General features: G+C 45.9%; 2 protein-coding genes across 5 annotated transcripts in view; one reads left to right on the forward strand and one right to left on the reverse strand.

Moving 5' to 3' along the window:
- Positions 1–17,466, reverse strand: part of LOC138514243 (uncharacterized) — a 364,675-nt gene that overhangs the window by 260,564 nt on the left and 86,645 nt on the right. The window lies entirely within an intron of this gene.
- Positions 15,826–16,169, forward strand: LOC138513147 (probable RNA-binding protein 18). Its single transcript, XM_069627777.1, has one exon. It carries the CDS (start codon positions 15,846–15,848, stop codon positions 16,167–16,169), a length of 324 nt encoding a protein of 107 aa, XP_069483878.1. The 5' UTR covers positions 15,826–15,845.

Here is a 17,466-nt window from a genome sequence, read left to right on the forward strand (position 1 = left end):
AATCTCAAATGGTCAAGTTTGGCTGGTTTGTATCTAATCTTATCAAGGTAGGCTGTAGAGTACCTCAGGGTTCTCCTTTGTCCCAGATTCTTTTTGACATTTATCTTGAACCTATAATGAGCATCCTCGGAATGTGCACCTGCATCAATGTTATGCAAAACAATATCCATATATGTTAAACGCCTCTGGTTGCACCAAGGTAGTTTCAAATTTAGTGGATCGCCTTGGTGAGGTGCGACAATGGATGATTTACAAAGGTCTCCAGCTGAAGTCATTCTGCTGGGTCCTAAAGATCTTAATACTCACTGCCCCCCCACAAACTTTTCAGATTATTGTGGTAATTATTGAGCACTGACTAGGCTTCAAGATGCAACAGACCGCTTTACAGAGGTTTACAACAATACAGATGCATGACGGAGCACTTTTCAGGGGTAACAATAGAACAGACCTCCATTGGGGGTGGGATGCAGAGTAATGAGTAGAGCTGGAGGTGAGGAGCACTTATTTCTCCAGCAGGGTGAGAAATTTGGGGGTGATCTGGTAACATGACCTGTGGCTCTCACATCAAATAAAGTGGTCATATCTGCATTCTTCAATTTTCATCTACTTAGGCAGACCCTCCACTTTATTCCTAAAGAGGAATAGGCGTCAATAGAGGGTGCGCTCAACCTCACAATTGAACTATGCCAACACAATCAGCAATTCCGATAAGCTTTTTTTATAAATTATAAAGTTGTTCACACTGCTATTCGACTTATTTTAATACTTTTCAAAAGTTGTTCTATGTGCTCCTACTGCCTTGATCCCAGAGCATTCTTCAAAAGCCTTGCCCTCCCTTGCACCCCTGAGAAGTGTCTTACACAGGGGCCCACACCTCATCTAGAGTCCACAAAGATACAACCACAACCACATCACCCTGGCCCTCACCGACCATCACTGGCTCCCACTGCACACACATCACCTTCAGGTGTTGCTGCATCATCTATAGGGCAATCGCCCTCAAGTCACCCAGCTACCTCATAGAGACACTCAGTTTCTCCGGCGGACAGGGCACCCCAAAACCCAGGAAATATGCAGACTTTAAATGCCCTGCTGCAAAAAGGAAAGGACTGGAAAGCAAGTCTCCTCTGCCTATGTCCAAGACTGGAACCTTCATTCTCGTCAGCATCATACCTGCCCTTATGCATATACAATTCCGAAAATAGACCGACCTCTTCAAGGAATCTCTCCTTCTCAACACATAGGCCATCCCATCTCCCCTTGCACCACCTGACTCACTAGACTCCATCCACCCCTCTCCTCCCCGCTGCCTGGTGTAGCTGAACCTTCTCGTCTGTGCCCCTCTGTATCCTAACCCCTGCTGAATATCTGTTCTGTTACCTCTGAAAAGTGCTCTGTTATGCATCTTTACTGTTTCATTCCTCGAAAGCGCTCAGTTAAGTATCTGTATTCTTGTATACCCCTGTAAAGTGCTCTGTTGCTTCTCGAAGCTAGGTCCGCACCTAATAACCATAATAATCTTCACTGGTCCCAGTCCATCAGAGTGTTGTCTTTAAGACCTTATCTCTTCTATGCCATTTTACCTGTGAGCTGGCCCCAGCTTACCTTTGCACCAAGATCACTCTGTATAACCCATTGTGAGAAGTCTACGGTCTGTGTCACGACCCACTTCCTGAAACTCCGGCAGGCCCATGGGCAAGGAGGGGTCTCGGCTCGGGCCCCCAACAAGCTTAAGCATCCTTTGCCTAGGCTCTCTTGGGGCCAGTCCTAGCACCTTTGGCGCAAGGCTCATACTTCATGAAGACTTGTGCTTGGGAACTACTTTATTTCAGTGCCTGTCAACACGGAGGCATCCACATAGCTTGGCTCCTTGGAACCAAGCTATGCGGTATAGTGTTTTGGGTGTGGTAGCCTAGGGACTATTTTACCTGGACTACTTTCTTGATGCTATTTAAACCACACCCGACTTGGAGAACACGCTTCGCGTTACTTTGCAATCCTGCAACGTGACGCTCCTCGTGTTCAGTTGCATCTGCGAACCTCGGAAGAACAGCATCTGAAAAACAAAAAGGACATCGTTAATAGCAGCAGCTTACCTGTGATTCCACCGCTAGCTGCCATCCGCTCCTGCAATCAGCATCCAAGGAACAGCGAGCCTCCCGGACCGTCGGATCTGCAAAAGGAAAGAAACAGGACATTAGACATTTTACAATTGTGCCGGCACCTTACTTCACGAGTCACCCATCGACCAGCATCGCCTTGGGACTTCTTGCTCCGGGTGAGCACCGCAACCTACGGGAACAAAAGACAACAGGTTAGCAAAGGCAAGGCATCATAGCGATGCGCATAGCGCCTACTTACCGCATCAAGGCGCTCTCGAAGCACCATCACCTGCCGGTGAGTCCCAATTCAGCCAATGTTCCACAGCGAACTTCCGCGCATGTAAGGAGAGAGAAAAGACAATATTTAAATCCAAAAAAGGCATACAGTATAACATCAATAAGACTTACCTGAAAGACTCTAAAGGGCCTGCATCAGTGAAGTAACTAGATCGCACTCGCCCACAAAGGACAGCGCGCCCCTGCCAAGAAGGCAGGACGGAGAGCACGCCAAAACCCATAACAAGGTGAGGAAAGGTCCGGTGAGGGCCTGCTGGCATATGGTGTGTTGGGAGGCTTACCCCAGTTGCCCAGTCTTGAACATTGCCCACCTGTTTTCCAGGCAGAACTTCCCTGCTGATTATAACCGTGAGCAGCTGAGAAGGGCACTAGAGTCCCCACAGCTGGGTGGCGTCCCCGTGGATATCAGGCGAGTGTAACAGTCTCAGAACAAATACTCACTACTCCACATACTTGTGTTCAGGTAAAAAAGTTCAATAAAGAGGGCCTTTTCCAGTTCTCATTTTGCTAGTCTTGTTCCACCTGTGCCTAGATGCAGTTCATTCTGCCTGGTTCCGTGAGGATGGGCGCATTAAAAATGCTATACATCAATCAAGTTAAAAAAAGACTTGGAGCCAACCAACCAGGTGGGCTCTAAAAACTGCTAAACACTAAAGACCACCTCCACACTGTATTTGCCTGCATAGCACTAGGGACCGGTGTAACATAGTCCATACCACCAGTGAAGGTGTGGGGCTGGGATCAGAGGCCTCCACGGGAGCACAAAGTCCATTTTAGGCCTACCCTATAGTTTACCCCCACCCAAAGGGATGGGCCAAAAAATGAAGTTACCGAGAGCAGGACTTAAATACATTAGTATCCCAATGGCAAGCAAAATGGCTACTAATTAGGTAAATGTTTCAAACTTTAAGCCAAAACTAAGTTACAACTGCCCACTTAAACCAGTGTACGAGGAGAAAGTCACCATGGGGTCAATACCTTGGTGTTTGAAAAGAACTCTTGTCCTAGGAGCCATGTGGGCTACCATAGGACAGTATACAAAGCATGGATTGCAGCGGCAGGTGAACCTCAGAAGTTCTTCTGACCACAAAAAAAAACTAATTCTAGAAAGCAAAAGGGCAGCAGGGCAAAAAGCTCAGGGGTCTCAAACCGGGAGAGCAGAACCCCCAAAAATAGATATTGTATCACCATATCAAATTCATCGAAAACTTAAAGAACATGTACTGGTTGTTAATAGAGAAAGACAAGAAACAGGAGTTTTCAAACTGGGATTTTGCAACTTTCACTCCATTGGTTCCCATGGACCCCCGCCCAATCTCTTGTGTTTTTTTTTAACCAGTTCTGACTTTTTGATCATTTGTTATGGGGAAACTGATTAGTCCTTCAGACTCATTACTGGGAAACTAGTTTTCCCTTTTGAAATATGTGGCTTTTTAACATTGCACACAGCAATTTACAAAAGTATGCCCATTGCACTTCATTGTATAACCCTGGCTTTTTACACTTGGATTTTTTGGTTACTTTTATGTGCCTAAAGTCAAGCTGGAGGCAGCAGATCTATTTTTACCATGTTTGCAGTATTTTTAGTGTGCACATTCGGGTTTACCGCATGCAACTACTAAACGTGAGTAGGGTCCTAAAATGGCCATGCATTAGATTTTTGCTCGTTCTTTGGCCATATCGTTTGGCCTTCTTTCTGCCTTGCCAGGTCAGAAAATCCCTTATACGGTCATAAGGAAAGCTGCTGGTTTTGCAGACTAGTGATTCCTTTGTGTGCATGTGCCCCAGGAAGTGGGTGGGACTGACTTCACAACGTACCATGTGATATCGAGCCGTGATCACAGCATGTGGCGTTGCGTCAGTTGCACACTTAGAAATATGCTCTGGGTCTCGAGCGGCATGGCAAGCGGGTCCACTAATGTGGATAAAAGAATAAGGTGCTTTTTTCCAGGTACGGAGTATAGATTAACATGACTGTTGGGTATGCAACACTTTAAGAGGACAATAGAGTGGCACAGTGAGGAAAATATGAGCTTTAAAAATTTGAGATATGATGGTTTTGCATTACGATCTAGATTGCGGCTTTCTCACTCTCTCTTAATCATGTACAGCCAATGCCTGCACAGAAGCGAAAATTGGCATTTCCATTTGGGTGAATACACTGTGGCTAGCAAGCTGGAGACTTTGCATCAGTATGTACTGTAGGGTACAGAATCATACATACCAAGAATAATACATCCCAAGAGTTAGTGCTGGCGAATGGCGGACAATTACAGCACGAGCTTGAGATTTGTGATATCTACGCTTAGCATAAGAATGACTAGGTTGTGTTTGTCGGGTTCTGCGTATGTTTATACTGCATTGAAATAATTTATATACATGCAATCACAGTTCAATCCATATTATTTTCCACAGCCGTTTCTTCTTGTACGTATGTGAGTGAAATAATTGAACACGTTCAGGTAATTTGTTCATCCTGGGTGTTTATGCAACATGACTATTCGTGACACTAGTGTTGTGAAGTTACTACAATGCACAGATTGGGATACATTTCCTAATGATCCATCTGTGTGCTTTCTCCTTTGTTTAGAATTGAAAACCAGCAAAAGATCCATGGTGGTCCGCTGGCGCAACGAGTACGAAAGCCAATATTTATTATTATACATTTTAGTTCATAGACCTTTTCGTATATTTTGTTTACAATACTTCAACATACCAGCAATTAACACAACATGAGGCCTCACCTCAAACATATATTACCTCTCTTCCAAATGAAGATACATCCTTGCCTGGCAAAGTCTAAAAATAACTTCATTAACACAATTCATTAACAAAATTCTAATTTCGTATTACTCCGTGCAATCTAAGATCGTTCAAACAGTTTACATATCAAAATTAAAAAGCAAACAAGATTTGCAACTAAACCAGCCAAAACTCTAAAAGTCATATATATAGTTCACATCAGCTTCTTAAAAGAAGAATCCTAAAATGTCCCCAAGGCTTATCAGTACAACATTTCTCTTACTCAAAGTGCATCCTAATATTTGTCCAGATTTGGTACAAGGCAATATGCACTGATGTGGAAATTGTATTTAAATAGTGAACCCAAAAGTCTTCATTCAATATTGCTTCATAGTTGTGTACCAGATGACCTAGGAAGTACCATGCATAGAGGGCCTAGTTTAGGACAGTGAAAATATGTTGCGATGTTTCCGTATTTCCAGGATTTTTGCAGATTATACAGAATGGACTTTCTTTGCTCAGTTTTAAAATCGACCACCCATTGAAGAATGCACCGGAGGTTGATTGATCCTTGTAAGGAGTCTTCGTCCTCTTACTTTGAGATCAGGGCAGATCAAAAGATATGGCTGGGGGCATAAAACGATGCATGACTCGTGATACCCGAGCATACCCATGCAGGGGTTCCCAAGTGGGTATAATTTCACAGCCAATCCCACTGGGTTAATTTCCTGGAAAACACTTAATTTTGCAAAGCTAGTACAACGTGATAAATCTGGTTGCCAATTTGTATAATTAGTTCCTTTATCGTTTCTAGAAATAGGTCAATTTTATTTGACGCCACATAGTTCTAGCCAGCCATCCAAGTCATCAGGGAATCTTTAGCTTAGATCTGTGTGCAAACAATTCCCCCCCCCCTACGCTTAATCACCTTTGCTTTGAGTGATAGTAACCCCAGTTCTAAGCCTAGTTACTCCATGGGAGCACTTTCTGGCAATCTCAGCATATTAAGCCAAAAGAAGGCCTTCATCCGATTCAGCCATTTCAATTTATATAACTGCAGGCCTTCTAGTCAGTATATTATAGTGGGACAAAACCATTGCTTATATACCAATAGTGTCCCACTCATTCAAAAACCTGCATTTCCTTTTGAAAAACAGCTTATCAAAAAGGTAATTTGTCTTGCTTTGGAGGTCTTTATGTTTATTATGATTTCATAGCTTGCGTTCCGCTTCAAATTTAGACCAAGGTACTTATATTGGGCTGTGTACAGGATCTGTCCAATATTGTGTTCAATATGCATCTTATTTGCTTTATGGGATGCCAACATCACCTTTGATTTGTCAAGGTTTATTTCCAACTCATTTACTTTTGCATAATTTTCCAGGTTCTCAAGCAAGATTTTTATTCCTAATACCGTGTGCCTCAAAAGGACAAGATTGTCTGCATATAACATCACCATAATACGAGCAACGATTTTAGGTGACCAAATGCCCAATGCTTCTAGGCGACGGATCAGAGAGGTATAAATAAAAAAAGGAGGGGGCCAACATACAACCCTGTTTTATGACCTCTATACCAAACTAACCAGAAAGGTGGTTTCCATTTCCCATTCTGATCCTAGCAGTATTTTAATTATGTAAAGCTTTGACAGTTTCTAGTAACCAGCTAGGGCAACTCCACTTTTGCATTTAGCCCAGAGTAGTTCCCCGAGTAGATCGAACAAGGATTTAAAATCCACATAGACTATATACAGCGGCGGATTAGCTTTTTTTCTTGCAAGATAAATTCAACAGTCAACAACTGAGATTTAGGTTCATACTGACCCCAGCTCGAAAGCTAGTTTGCAATAGATGTAGCAGCTCGTTTTCATCTACCCATTCTTGTAGGTGCTTTAGCACACAAGTCGCAAACACCTTTCCAGTGGTGTCAAACAACGAGAGTAAACGATAATTTCCCAGGATCAACCTGTCTCCGGCTTTGTGGACTGGTACCAGTATAGAACAGGTCAGGACTGAGGAATCGTTTTCTGGTAACATACTTTTGCAAACAAGTTGCAAAGCAGCATAGCCCAATTTATTGGGTCGGCTTTCAACACTGCAACCGCCAGACCATTAGGGCCTCGGGCCTTAGAGTTCTCTGCCTTTTTTATTACATCCACAATGCAATCTTGGTTAAAATGCAATAGCCAGTGACCACCAACCTCACTACGGATGAGCGCTTAGAATTGGCACATTGATATGAGCCTCCAAATTAAATACTGCAATTGCACAATTGGGTAAAGAGAGCCCTTTTAGGGCTGTTCTGATCCTGAAGAAAGCAGTGCAATTGGAATATACAGCTGAAACTGGCAGAGCTTGTTATTAATCTCCAAATGAATGGAGATATTGTTGTATTATCCAGGGTTACACATGGACATGATGCGTATTGATTTTGTATCACTCTGTGGTAGACACACAAGGATTAATAAAATGGGCTCATTAGCGCACCAGTACAGGATGCTTTTTTAATTTGCACTTTTTGAAGTTGTAGAGTGAGAGTTTCTCTTGTTCTGTCCTCTTTTAGATAGATGGCACATCAGCGAGACCCAAAGACAGGCACCTGTAGGTAGGTTCAGTTGAGTGCTTTGTTGAGGGACACGTATCCAGGAAGAAGAACAAGTTACTTCTTACCTTGTAGCGTTCTTTCGACGGGATGTTCCTCTGACGTATTCCTCATCTTAGTTAGACATCTCCTTCCAGCTCTGCTGGCCTCGGAAAATTTTTTCTCTAGAGGGCTCTGCGCGTCGACGTCCTCCGCGTCGATGTCCCTCGACAGCCGCCGTATCGACGTCGACGTCATCCTGCCTATAAAGGCCGCGCGCAGCGTCCGTTGCTCAGTTCCGTTTTGTAGCCCACAATAATACTTTCTGGACTAGACTAATCACCCTGAAGGAGCGTAAGCTGCAACAACACGGGAAGTAGAACTGCGGGGATGGATGGGAGGGCCGATGAGGAATACGTTGGAGGAACATCCCGTCGAAATAACGTTGCAAGGTAAGAAGTAACTTGTTCTTCGAATGGATTTTGTCCTCCGACGTATTCCTCATTTTAGATAGAATACTGCTATGGGAGCCTATTATTGGAGGAGGGAGTACTGACTTCACGCTGTCTTCTATTGATGAATAGAATGCAGTACAGCCCTTCCAAACCTAGTCTCTTGACTGGAGGAGGAATCCAAATTGTAAAAACGTGTAAAGGTATGGACAGACGACCATGTAGCAGCCGCACAGATGTCTTTAACAGGCACGCCTCTTTTGAGGTGCGATGAAGCTGCAATACCTCTGGTCGAATGAGCCCTAAGGTTTTGAGGGGGCTCTTTCCCTGCCAGTTTATAACATTCCAGAATGGCTAGAATGATCCATTTGGAAATGGTCTGCTTAGTTATTGGTAACCCCAGCTTGTGACCTGCATAACCTACAAACAGCTGGTCTGCCTGTCTTATCCTGGCTAGTCTATTGATGTAAAAACTTAAAGCCCTTCTAGGGTCTAGCCTGTGTAACCTCTCTTCCTCTTTCCCCGGGTGAGGAGGAGGATAGAAAGATGGTAGGGTAATCTTCTGAGTGATATGGAATTCAGAAACCACCTTTGGGAGGAAATTAGGCTTCACTTGCAGGACAACTTTGTCTTTGTGAAATATTGTGTGAGGGGGTTTACAAGAAAGAGCTTGTAATTCGCTCACCCTTCTAGCAGATGTAAGTGCTATCAATAAAACAGTTTTAAGGGTAAGGAATCTTAACAAACAAGAATGGAGTGGTTCGAAAGGTGTGCCCATCAGGAAAGTTAGTACCAAGTTTAAATCCCATAGGGGAACTTGGAATGGTCTTGGGGGATAAACATTGGTTAACCCCTTTAGAAAATGTATTACCAAGGGTAATTTGAAATAGGATGGTTCTTCCGCAGTGCGCTTAAAGATGGATAGCGCTGCGAGATAGCCCTTAATGGTGCCAACTTGAAGGCCTGAATTCGCCAAATATAGAAGGAAGGACAAAACCATTGGTGTACCACATGAAAAGGGTCGATATTCTGTTCTCTACACCAGCTGCAAAATCTGTTCCAACGGCAGCGGTATAAAGACTTTGTTGCTGGCCTCCTTGCCGAAAGCAACACCTCCATTTCATCATCAGGGAGGTCCCAATCCTTGTACCTCAACCTTTCAGAAGCCAAGCGTGAAGGTTGAGGGTTTTGATGTCTGGATGAAGAACCTGACCTCCCTTCTGTGAGAGTAGGTTCTCTGTGAGTGGAAGTCGAATTGGAGGGCAGATGGACAAGTCTAGAAGGTCCGGGTACCACGTTCTCCTGGCCCAATCCGGGGCAATTAGGATCATGGTTCTCTGGAATCTTCTCAACCTCCTGATCATTTGAGGAATGGCAGGGACCGGTGGGAACGCGTACAGAAGCGGAAACTCCCAGTCCACTATGAACGCGTCTCCCAGAGCTCCTCTCAGGGGAAATTCCCTTGAGCAGAACAGATCACATTTCCTGTTGACGCTGGTGGCGAACAGATCCACCTGAGGGGTTCCCCAAAGGGCGGAGATCTCTTGAAGGACTTCCTGAGCTAGTTCCCACTCGTGGGAGACTGTGCTCTGCCTGCTCAGAGCGTCAGCTGTCAAGTTCTTCTCTCCGGCTAGGTGAACTGCCGATAGAGAGATTCCTTCTTGGATTGCCCAAAACCAGAGCTGCATCGCCTCTCTGCACAGGGGTAGTGATCCTACGCCTCCTCTTTTGTTGAGGTAATGCATGGCCACTGTGTTGTCCGTCATTATCAGGACGTTTTTCCCTTGTACAGCTGGCAGGAAGCCTTCAGCGCAAGTCTGATGGCTCTCAGCTCTAACAGGTTGATATGTAGTCTGGACTCCGATGGAGACCAACGACCGCTGATGGTCAAGTCGTTGGCGTGGGCTCCCCACCCAGTGAGTGAGGCATCCGTGACTACTGTTATCTCCGGCGAGGGTTGCCAAAAATGTTCTCCTTTCAGAATGTTCTCCTGACAGGCCCACCACTGAAAGTCTCGAGCCACCCTGTCGGGAACCTGAAGAAGATCTGTCATTCTCCCTGAGAATTGTGACCACTGAGTCCTTAGTGCCCACTGGAGGGATCTCATTCTCAGGCGAGCCTCTGGCACTAGGAAAATGCAGGATGCCATGAGGCCTAGCAACCTCAAAAAGTCGAAGGCTGGGAGACGTTGGGCATTTTGAAACTTGATAACCATCTGTAGAATATCTTGAGCCTTCACCTCTGGTGGTGAGGCTTTTCCCAGGGAAGTGTCCAGGATCGCTCCTATGAACTGGAGTCTCTGCGATGGTATCATTTGTGACTTCATTAAATTGAGGGAGAAGCCCAGTCTGTGAAGGGAGGGGCACAAGTGATTTAGTCGGATCTGAGCTTGTTCTGAAGAGACAGCCCTGATCAACCAATCGTCCAGGTAGGGGTAGACATGAATCCCTTCCCTCCTTAGACTTGCCGCCACTACCGACATTAACTTGGTGAAGACCCTCGGGCGGAGGTCAGCCCAAATGGCAGCACTCGAAATTGATAGTGAGAGTTGCCAATTGCGAACCTCAGGTATTTCCTGTGTTTGAGATGGATAGGCACATGGAAATAAGCGTCCTGAAGGTCCAGAGATACCAACCAGTCCTGGAACTGAAGTGCCTGGAGGATCTGAGAAAGAGTGACCATCTTGAATTTGTCTTTTCTGAGGAATTTGTTCAATTCTCGCAAGTCCAAGATGGGTCTCAGTCCTCCGTCTTTCTTTGGAATGAGAAAGTAAGTGGAGTACCAGCCCTTGTTCCTCTCCGCTACAAGTACCGGTTCTATGGCACCTTTCTCTAGCAGGTCCAAAATTTCCTGCAAGAGGAGCGGATCTGGAGCTTTCTGAGAGCTGATCCCCGGTGGATGACTGAGGTATGCGTAGGAGAGGCAGGCAGTAACCTTGGGCAACTGTTTCCAATGCCCAAGCATCTGACGTGATAGCCTGCCATTCCCCCAGATGTTGAGTCAACCTGCCTCCTACAGGTGTCCTGTGAGGGAAGTCCTCAGAGTGGTTTTGGGGCGGCTGATGCAGATGGTAAAGAGGCACCTGCTGTTGCTGCGGCCTTTGAATATCTACCCAGTCCACCTCGGGTAGTTCTTCTTTGTCCCCTTTGAGCCGGTCGTCCTCTACCTCTTCCGAATGCGGAGTAGAAGCGAAAGGACTTGTCTCTCGCAGAGGTTCCTGTGGGAAGAAAAGGTGTCTGACGGATTGCAGCGCCTAGGGATTTTGCTGCTGCTTTTGAAGTTTTTCTAAACTGTCATCCGCCTTTTTCCCAAACAAAGAAGAGCCATCGAATGGTATGTTCAAGAGCCTGGCTTGCACATCTGGGGCAAAACCAGACTTTCTCAACCAAGCAAATCTCCTGGTTGTTGTACTTGCCGCCATTGCTCTGCTGATACTGTCAGCCGAATCAATGCCCGTCTGGAGGGATTCGCACATAGCGTCTTTACCGTCCTGTATGATATTCAGGAACGCCTCCCTTTCTTCTCCCTCCGGGATGCAGTCAGCCGCTGTAGAAGCACACTCCCAAAGTGTATGGCTGAATCTAGCAAGGGTGCAAGTAGCATTCACAGATTTTAACGCCATGCTACATGCCGAAAAAAACTTTCTTTGCCATAGAATCATATTTTTTATCGTCCCTGTCCTGTGGGACGGTAGGATAAGCCGTCTTGACATCGGTAGAAGATGCTGCCTGTACCACCAGACTTTCTGGGGATGGGTGTTTTGACAAAAACTCCGGGTCTGTAGAGGATACCCTGTATTTTGTAGACAGTTTTTTATTTACTGCCGGGACGACATCTGGGGTTTCCCAGTTAGTCATAATCTTCCTCTGAAGAGCTTTATGGAAAGGCACCACAGGATCCTCCTGTGGGCCTTTATCAAGAATATCCGTGAGGTCATCTTGTTGGAAAGATTGTGAAGGTGCAGACCACCCCATAAACTCTGTGATCCTGGCCATTAAGGCTCTATAGGGGGTTTCAGCATGCTCCCCCGGGTCTGGCCTAGCAAACTCCACCTCAGGGGAAGTGTCTAACCCACTTGCCTCATGTAAGGAATCATGAAGATCCTTTAACCTGCGTTCTTCAGAGGAAAATTCCTCTCTAATTGGGGTTACAGGTCCCTGCAACTCAAATGTGTCTTCCTGTTCAGACAATTCACCCTCTTCCAAAATTGAGGACATAGTTCTCAATTGTTCTGAACTCAAAGGGTGTAAATCCCATTTCCAAGGCAGAGGGTGCCGAACTTGTCATTATCGGCCTCGAAAACGTCGATGTCGTCGACGAAGGCTTCGAGCGTGGCGTCGAAAACAAAGGCGGAGGCCTCGATGACCGACAGAATTTGGATTCTACTCGACAATCTCGAAGCCATCGTCATCGAGGACCTGGGGATAGTCACTGGGTGTGTGGTGACCGTGACTTTTCTTGGCGTCGACGCCGGTGTCGAAGCTGGCGTCGAGTCGACAGACCCGTGTGTCGAAGGTCCCTTCGGCAACGGCGTCGAAGACACCGACCTCGGCGTCGACGGAACCCTCGTCGACGGCGTCGACGGAACCTTCGAGGAAGGTTTGGAGGTCATAGTCCTACTCGAGGGTTTGAGATGCGCTCGAGAGGTTTCCTTCGCCGGGTACTGCGACTCACAGCATTTTTGAACTTCGGGTCTTTCGACCAGAGCATAGCTCTCGGCAGTCTTCGAGGGGGTCGAGGCCGCTTTCTCGAAGACGCTCATCATATTTTTGTGGAATTCCTCCCATTCAGCCCGGGAACTATGTTTCGTGGGGCAAGGGATTCTTTTTGGCGAAACAGAGGAAGAGGAAGACGGAGAAGGGGATCTTCGACGTCTCCTCTTCGAGTGCTTCGATCTCGAGGAGTGATGGGACCCACTCCGAGACCTGGAGCGCGAATGGTGACGAGGAGACGAATGTCTCGACTTCGTCGACGAATAAGAAGCTTTAAAAGTCTTATTTTTCTCCAGCTTCCCCCTACACTCCTTCAGGGCCTTAGCTGTCATGGACATACAGTCCTTGCACTCCGAACAATGGTGTTCAGCTCCCAAACACCACAGACAAACTCTGTGAGGGTCAGTCAGTGACATCTTTTTTCCACAATCTCTGCATTTTTTGAAGCCGGATCGAGGAGTTGTCGGTTCCGACGAGGAAGCCATAGAGTACGGATCGAATAACTGGAGGTAAATAGGTTTAATCTGACAAGAACTGAGCAACGGTATTCCGAGGCACTGAGTAAGCGCGGAAAAACGGAACTGAGCAACGGACGCTGCGCGCGGCCTTTATAGGCAAGATGACGTCGATACGGCGGCTGTCGAGGGACATCGACTCGGAGGACGTCGACGCGCAGCGCCCTCTAGAGAAAACATTTTCCCGAGGCCAGCAGAGCTGTGAGGAGATATCTAACTAAGATGAGGAATACGTCGGACGACACAATCCCTTCGAAACATTTTTCTAGCAATTACCTCAATTGTGTGTTTACGTGGTCCCACTCCACATCCATGGTGCCAGAGTCTGGGTGTGGGGCAAGAGTGAAACCAGTAGTTGTCCCAGATTGGTTAACTACTAGTCATTTGAATGGTGCAGATCCTTACCATTAGTGGACTTGGACTTGCTTCCAGTCTGAGTTTTGGATAAGAGGACTCCTCCTTTAGTCATTTATTCAGATAGGCGGTTGAGCCAAGAATCCCTCGTAGAAGAACAACCGACTCAAGCTCCAAAGACTACCCTTGACATCTGCGTCTGGCTCAGTGAAGCCCTGTTGGATTAACTGATCTCTAAAGACCCCAACAGTGATTCAGCCCTTGGACTATTGGGACCAACTAGGTCTCAATACCTTTGAGGATCCAGATGTCCTGAGCCTTCGGAATTGTCCCTGGACTGTGCAGTGGCACCAACTTATTTGACAAGAGGACTTTGATCTGAATTTAAGCATTCCACCATTAAGGGATCCCGTCCTAGAGAAGCTTCTGTGACATCGACTGGAAGGACGCCCGTCTCCTGTGTGTGGAAACCATTGCTGGAACTCCACTTCTGTCCTGTGAAGTGTCCTTAAGAGGCCTGTATATGTGCTTCTTGCATTGCTTCATTGACAGGGGTTTCATCTGGACCAGACCGGAAGAATCCTTGCACCTGGAACTCATAGGCACTTCTCACTGGAACCAACAGCGGGAAATCCAAACTCCAGCAACCCTCAGTTGACCCACAAAGTAATATGGGAACATCAGAGTCGCCAGGGAGAAAGGGGGGCAGGGGGTTAAGTAAACGCAGTGCATCAGTTTCCACCCATCCACCTCCATAGGATAACATTGGGAACAAGTGCCTTGGTCTCCTAGTCTTTCATTCCACTGCCTTTTGGTCATTGAACCTGGGAAGCAACTACTGAAATATAAAAGAACCGTTCACTTGCCTTAGTAAAATTGTTGAATATTTTAATGCATGACCAACTCAAGTAAACAGTAACTTTCCTGCAAAGACTCATTCTGGGGAGAAGCATTGTGGCTCCTGTGACTTTTGAACACAATGCACCATTCTTCATACGGTTTGGACTGCTTAAATTAGGACATGTACTTGTGACTTGGTCACATCAGTACTGCATTTAACTTGCATGCTTGAGGAATAGGTAACTTTTAATGCATTTATGAACTCATGGTCTATGTATTTTTTTTTATTATGGCGTATTGTGCGATAAAATCACCTGTTCGTTTCACTTTTCGGTGTGTGCAAAAGGCCTAGAATAAATAACTGTTTATACTTGCAGGTCTAAATGAAATTGTGTGCTATATTGCGTGGACTCGTTAAGGGCCACTGACCCCACTAGCTCTCCTGAGAATAGCCTTGACTGCTCTATTGTTAACTGGATTCGGTTTTGGCTAACCTCTCAGAGTTCCCCCGTTCACTATAATTAGGGTGACCTCCAAAAATCTGTCCACCAGGCTAGATCTTAACAATGACCCATGAGGCAGATGCATCATCATCCATCAGGATGGAGACAGGAGCAGGTAAAACCCCTACCAAAATTCCAGGATAGATCAGGCAGACAGGAAGAGGGAGCCAGCAAGAATCTATCACATGCAGGGGTGGGAGGCGATGACAGGTGGTGACCCAGAAGGTCCCAAAATTAAGTTGAAGGGACAGCAGCAAGCCACCCAATGTCCTGGTCAGGAAGACTCCCCACCTTACAGCAACCTGGCCAGTAGGATTTGCCGGGGTAGAGGGTGGGGAGGAACACATCAGAGGCCAGGAAAAAGTCCCAAAGGAAAATTCAGAACCACCATCTAGGACTGCATAAAGCAAAGACCTCTCAGGATGGGATTCCATCAGCAGACAGAACCAAGGAAAAAGGAGCTACAGTCAAGTCGGTATGGCCACAACAGGGCGCTCAGCAGCAGCCAATCTTTAGCAGCAGTCTTACGGTAAATCAGGTACAGAACCTCTGAGGAAGGCAAAAAGTGTGTCACATTGATAATACATTGATTGCAATTAGCAAAGTGGCCAAACCTGGGGTAAAGGGAGAGGTGCTACTACTGAAGTAAGCGTTTTGTTACAGAAATCTGCATTCAGAGTGTACCTGGCCAATTAGGTACTCTCGTGGATTCCTTAAAGTGGCCGTTTACAGGCAGCATCAGAGGTCGATGGAGGAGGAGACCAACGCTCTACCCTTGGAGAACGCATCCATTCTTTCAGAGGGTTCTTTGCAGGAAGGGCATCGACTATGGATTGGAAATTTGGATCCCAAAATAACAGAGTTCCACCTTCTGAAACTCCTTCAAAAGTTTGGAAATGTGAAACAGTTTGACTTTCTTTTCCACAAGTCTGGACCATTGGAAGGGCAACCCAGAGGATATTGTTTTGTCAACTTTGAAACAAAGCGGGAAGCTGAGCAAGCAATGCATTGTTTGAACGGAAAGCTGGCTCTCTCGAAAAAGTTAGTAGTACGATGGGCACATGCAAATTAAAGTGGTCGTTACCCAGGCTTGTTAAAAAGGCTTTTTTTGGAGACAGCGTTTTCCTTTTACTACAGCCAAAGATAGCATTTTTCCAGTATGGCAAGATGTTGGCAGCCTCTCATGACATTAAAAGCTCATCTGCAAATTAAGGTGTTCCTTGAGGGAGATCTGTTCATGAGGAAAAGGCGTGGATGCATGTAAAGTGGTGCACTGTATTAAAAGTGATTTGCAGTTGAATAAATTGCCAAGGCATATACATTTGTGTTGAGAGACTATGCTGAAGTGCAAATCCAGCTCCTCTCTTTGGTTCCATGTGTTAATATCCCTGCAAATCTATTGCAATACTAAAAGATCACCATATTTTTGAGGCAATATTGACCCATGGACCATGCGGAAGACACCCGTACACAAAAATATTGCCTACGGCGAGACAAACTGCCAAATGTACGGCAACAGTTTTGGTGGGGATATTTTGTAGGGATACCCTCTCTTGCTGGTGAGGTTGATGAATTTAAATCTTCTAAATCACTGGGACAACCTTGTGTAAAACGGCAGAAAAGTTGTAAATTAGCCAGATGTTAGTGATTCAGAGTGAAAGTGGGTTATTCTCACCTAGCAAGGCATACATGTCTGCTGGATATGGGTATGGAGCTGGTGTTTGTGGAGGCAGTTGTGTGCGTAATTAGTTAAAGAGAATGAGAAGGTCCCTCTAAGGATTGAGATGGTCTTCCTGACCACAGCAAAGGTGGGGTTGAGCATAGATAGTAGTGTCTGGTGGGATCTGTGGTGATTCAAATTAGACTGGTAAGTGAATCTTTGGACATTTCTTCAGGTTGCGGGTTACTGGTATGTATGGGGTTTCAGCCGAAGTTCTAGGTTAGCTCTTGAACGGTGGGAGTTTCTTCTTCGTCTAGATTTGGGTGGGATTATGGTGCAACTGTCCTGCTGGTATCTCACGAGATCATTTTTAGATTTAATTAAGTGGGCGGTTTTATAAGCTTGCCACTGGTATTGCATCAGGCGTTTGTTGCAGTCAACATCTAAAATTAGGATTCCATTCCGGATTGATAAAGTGTCTCCTCTGCTTAGGTTCTGCTGTCTAGATCCCCTTACCATAGTGTTGTACAATGTGGGTGAGGCTGCTCCAGCACATATATGGCACTGTTCAGAATACAACAAGAAGCACACCCAGCCTTTCCGAAGTGTTTGAACCCTAAAAACAGGCAGGATAGGCATCAGTCAGAAGATCCCTGTGATCCAGTCTGCTAGTTGTGGGAAATCCTTAAAACCCTTAAGAGCTGGGCCC

Source organism: Ambystoma mexicanum, chromosome 12, assembly GCF_040938575.1.
Source record: "Ambystoma mexicanum isolate Mex_15411 chromosome 12, UKY_AmexF1_1, whole genome shotgun sequence".
NCBI classification, from domain to species: Eukaryota; Metazoa; Chordata; class Amphibia; order Caudata; family Ambystomatidae; genus Ambystoma; species Ambystoma mexicanum.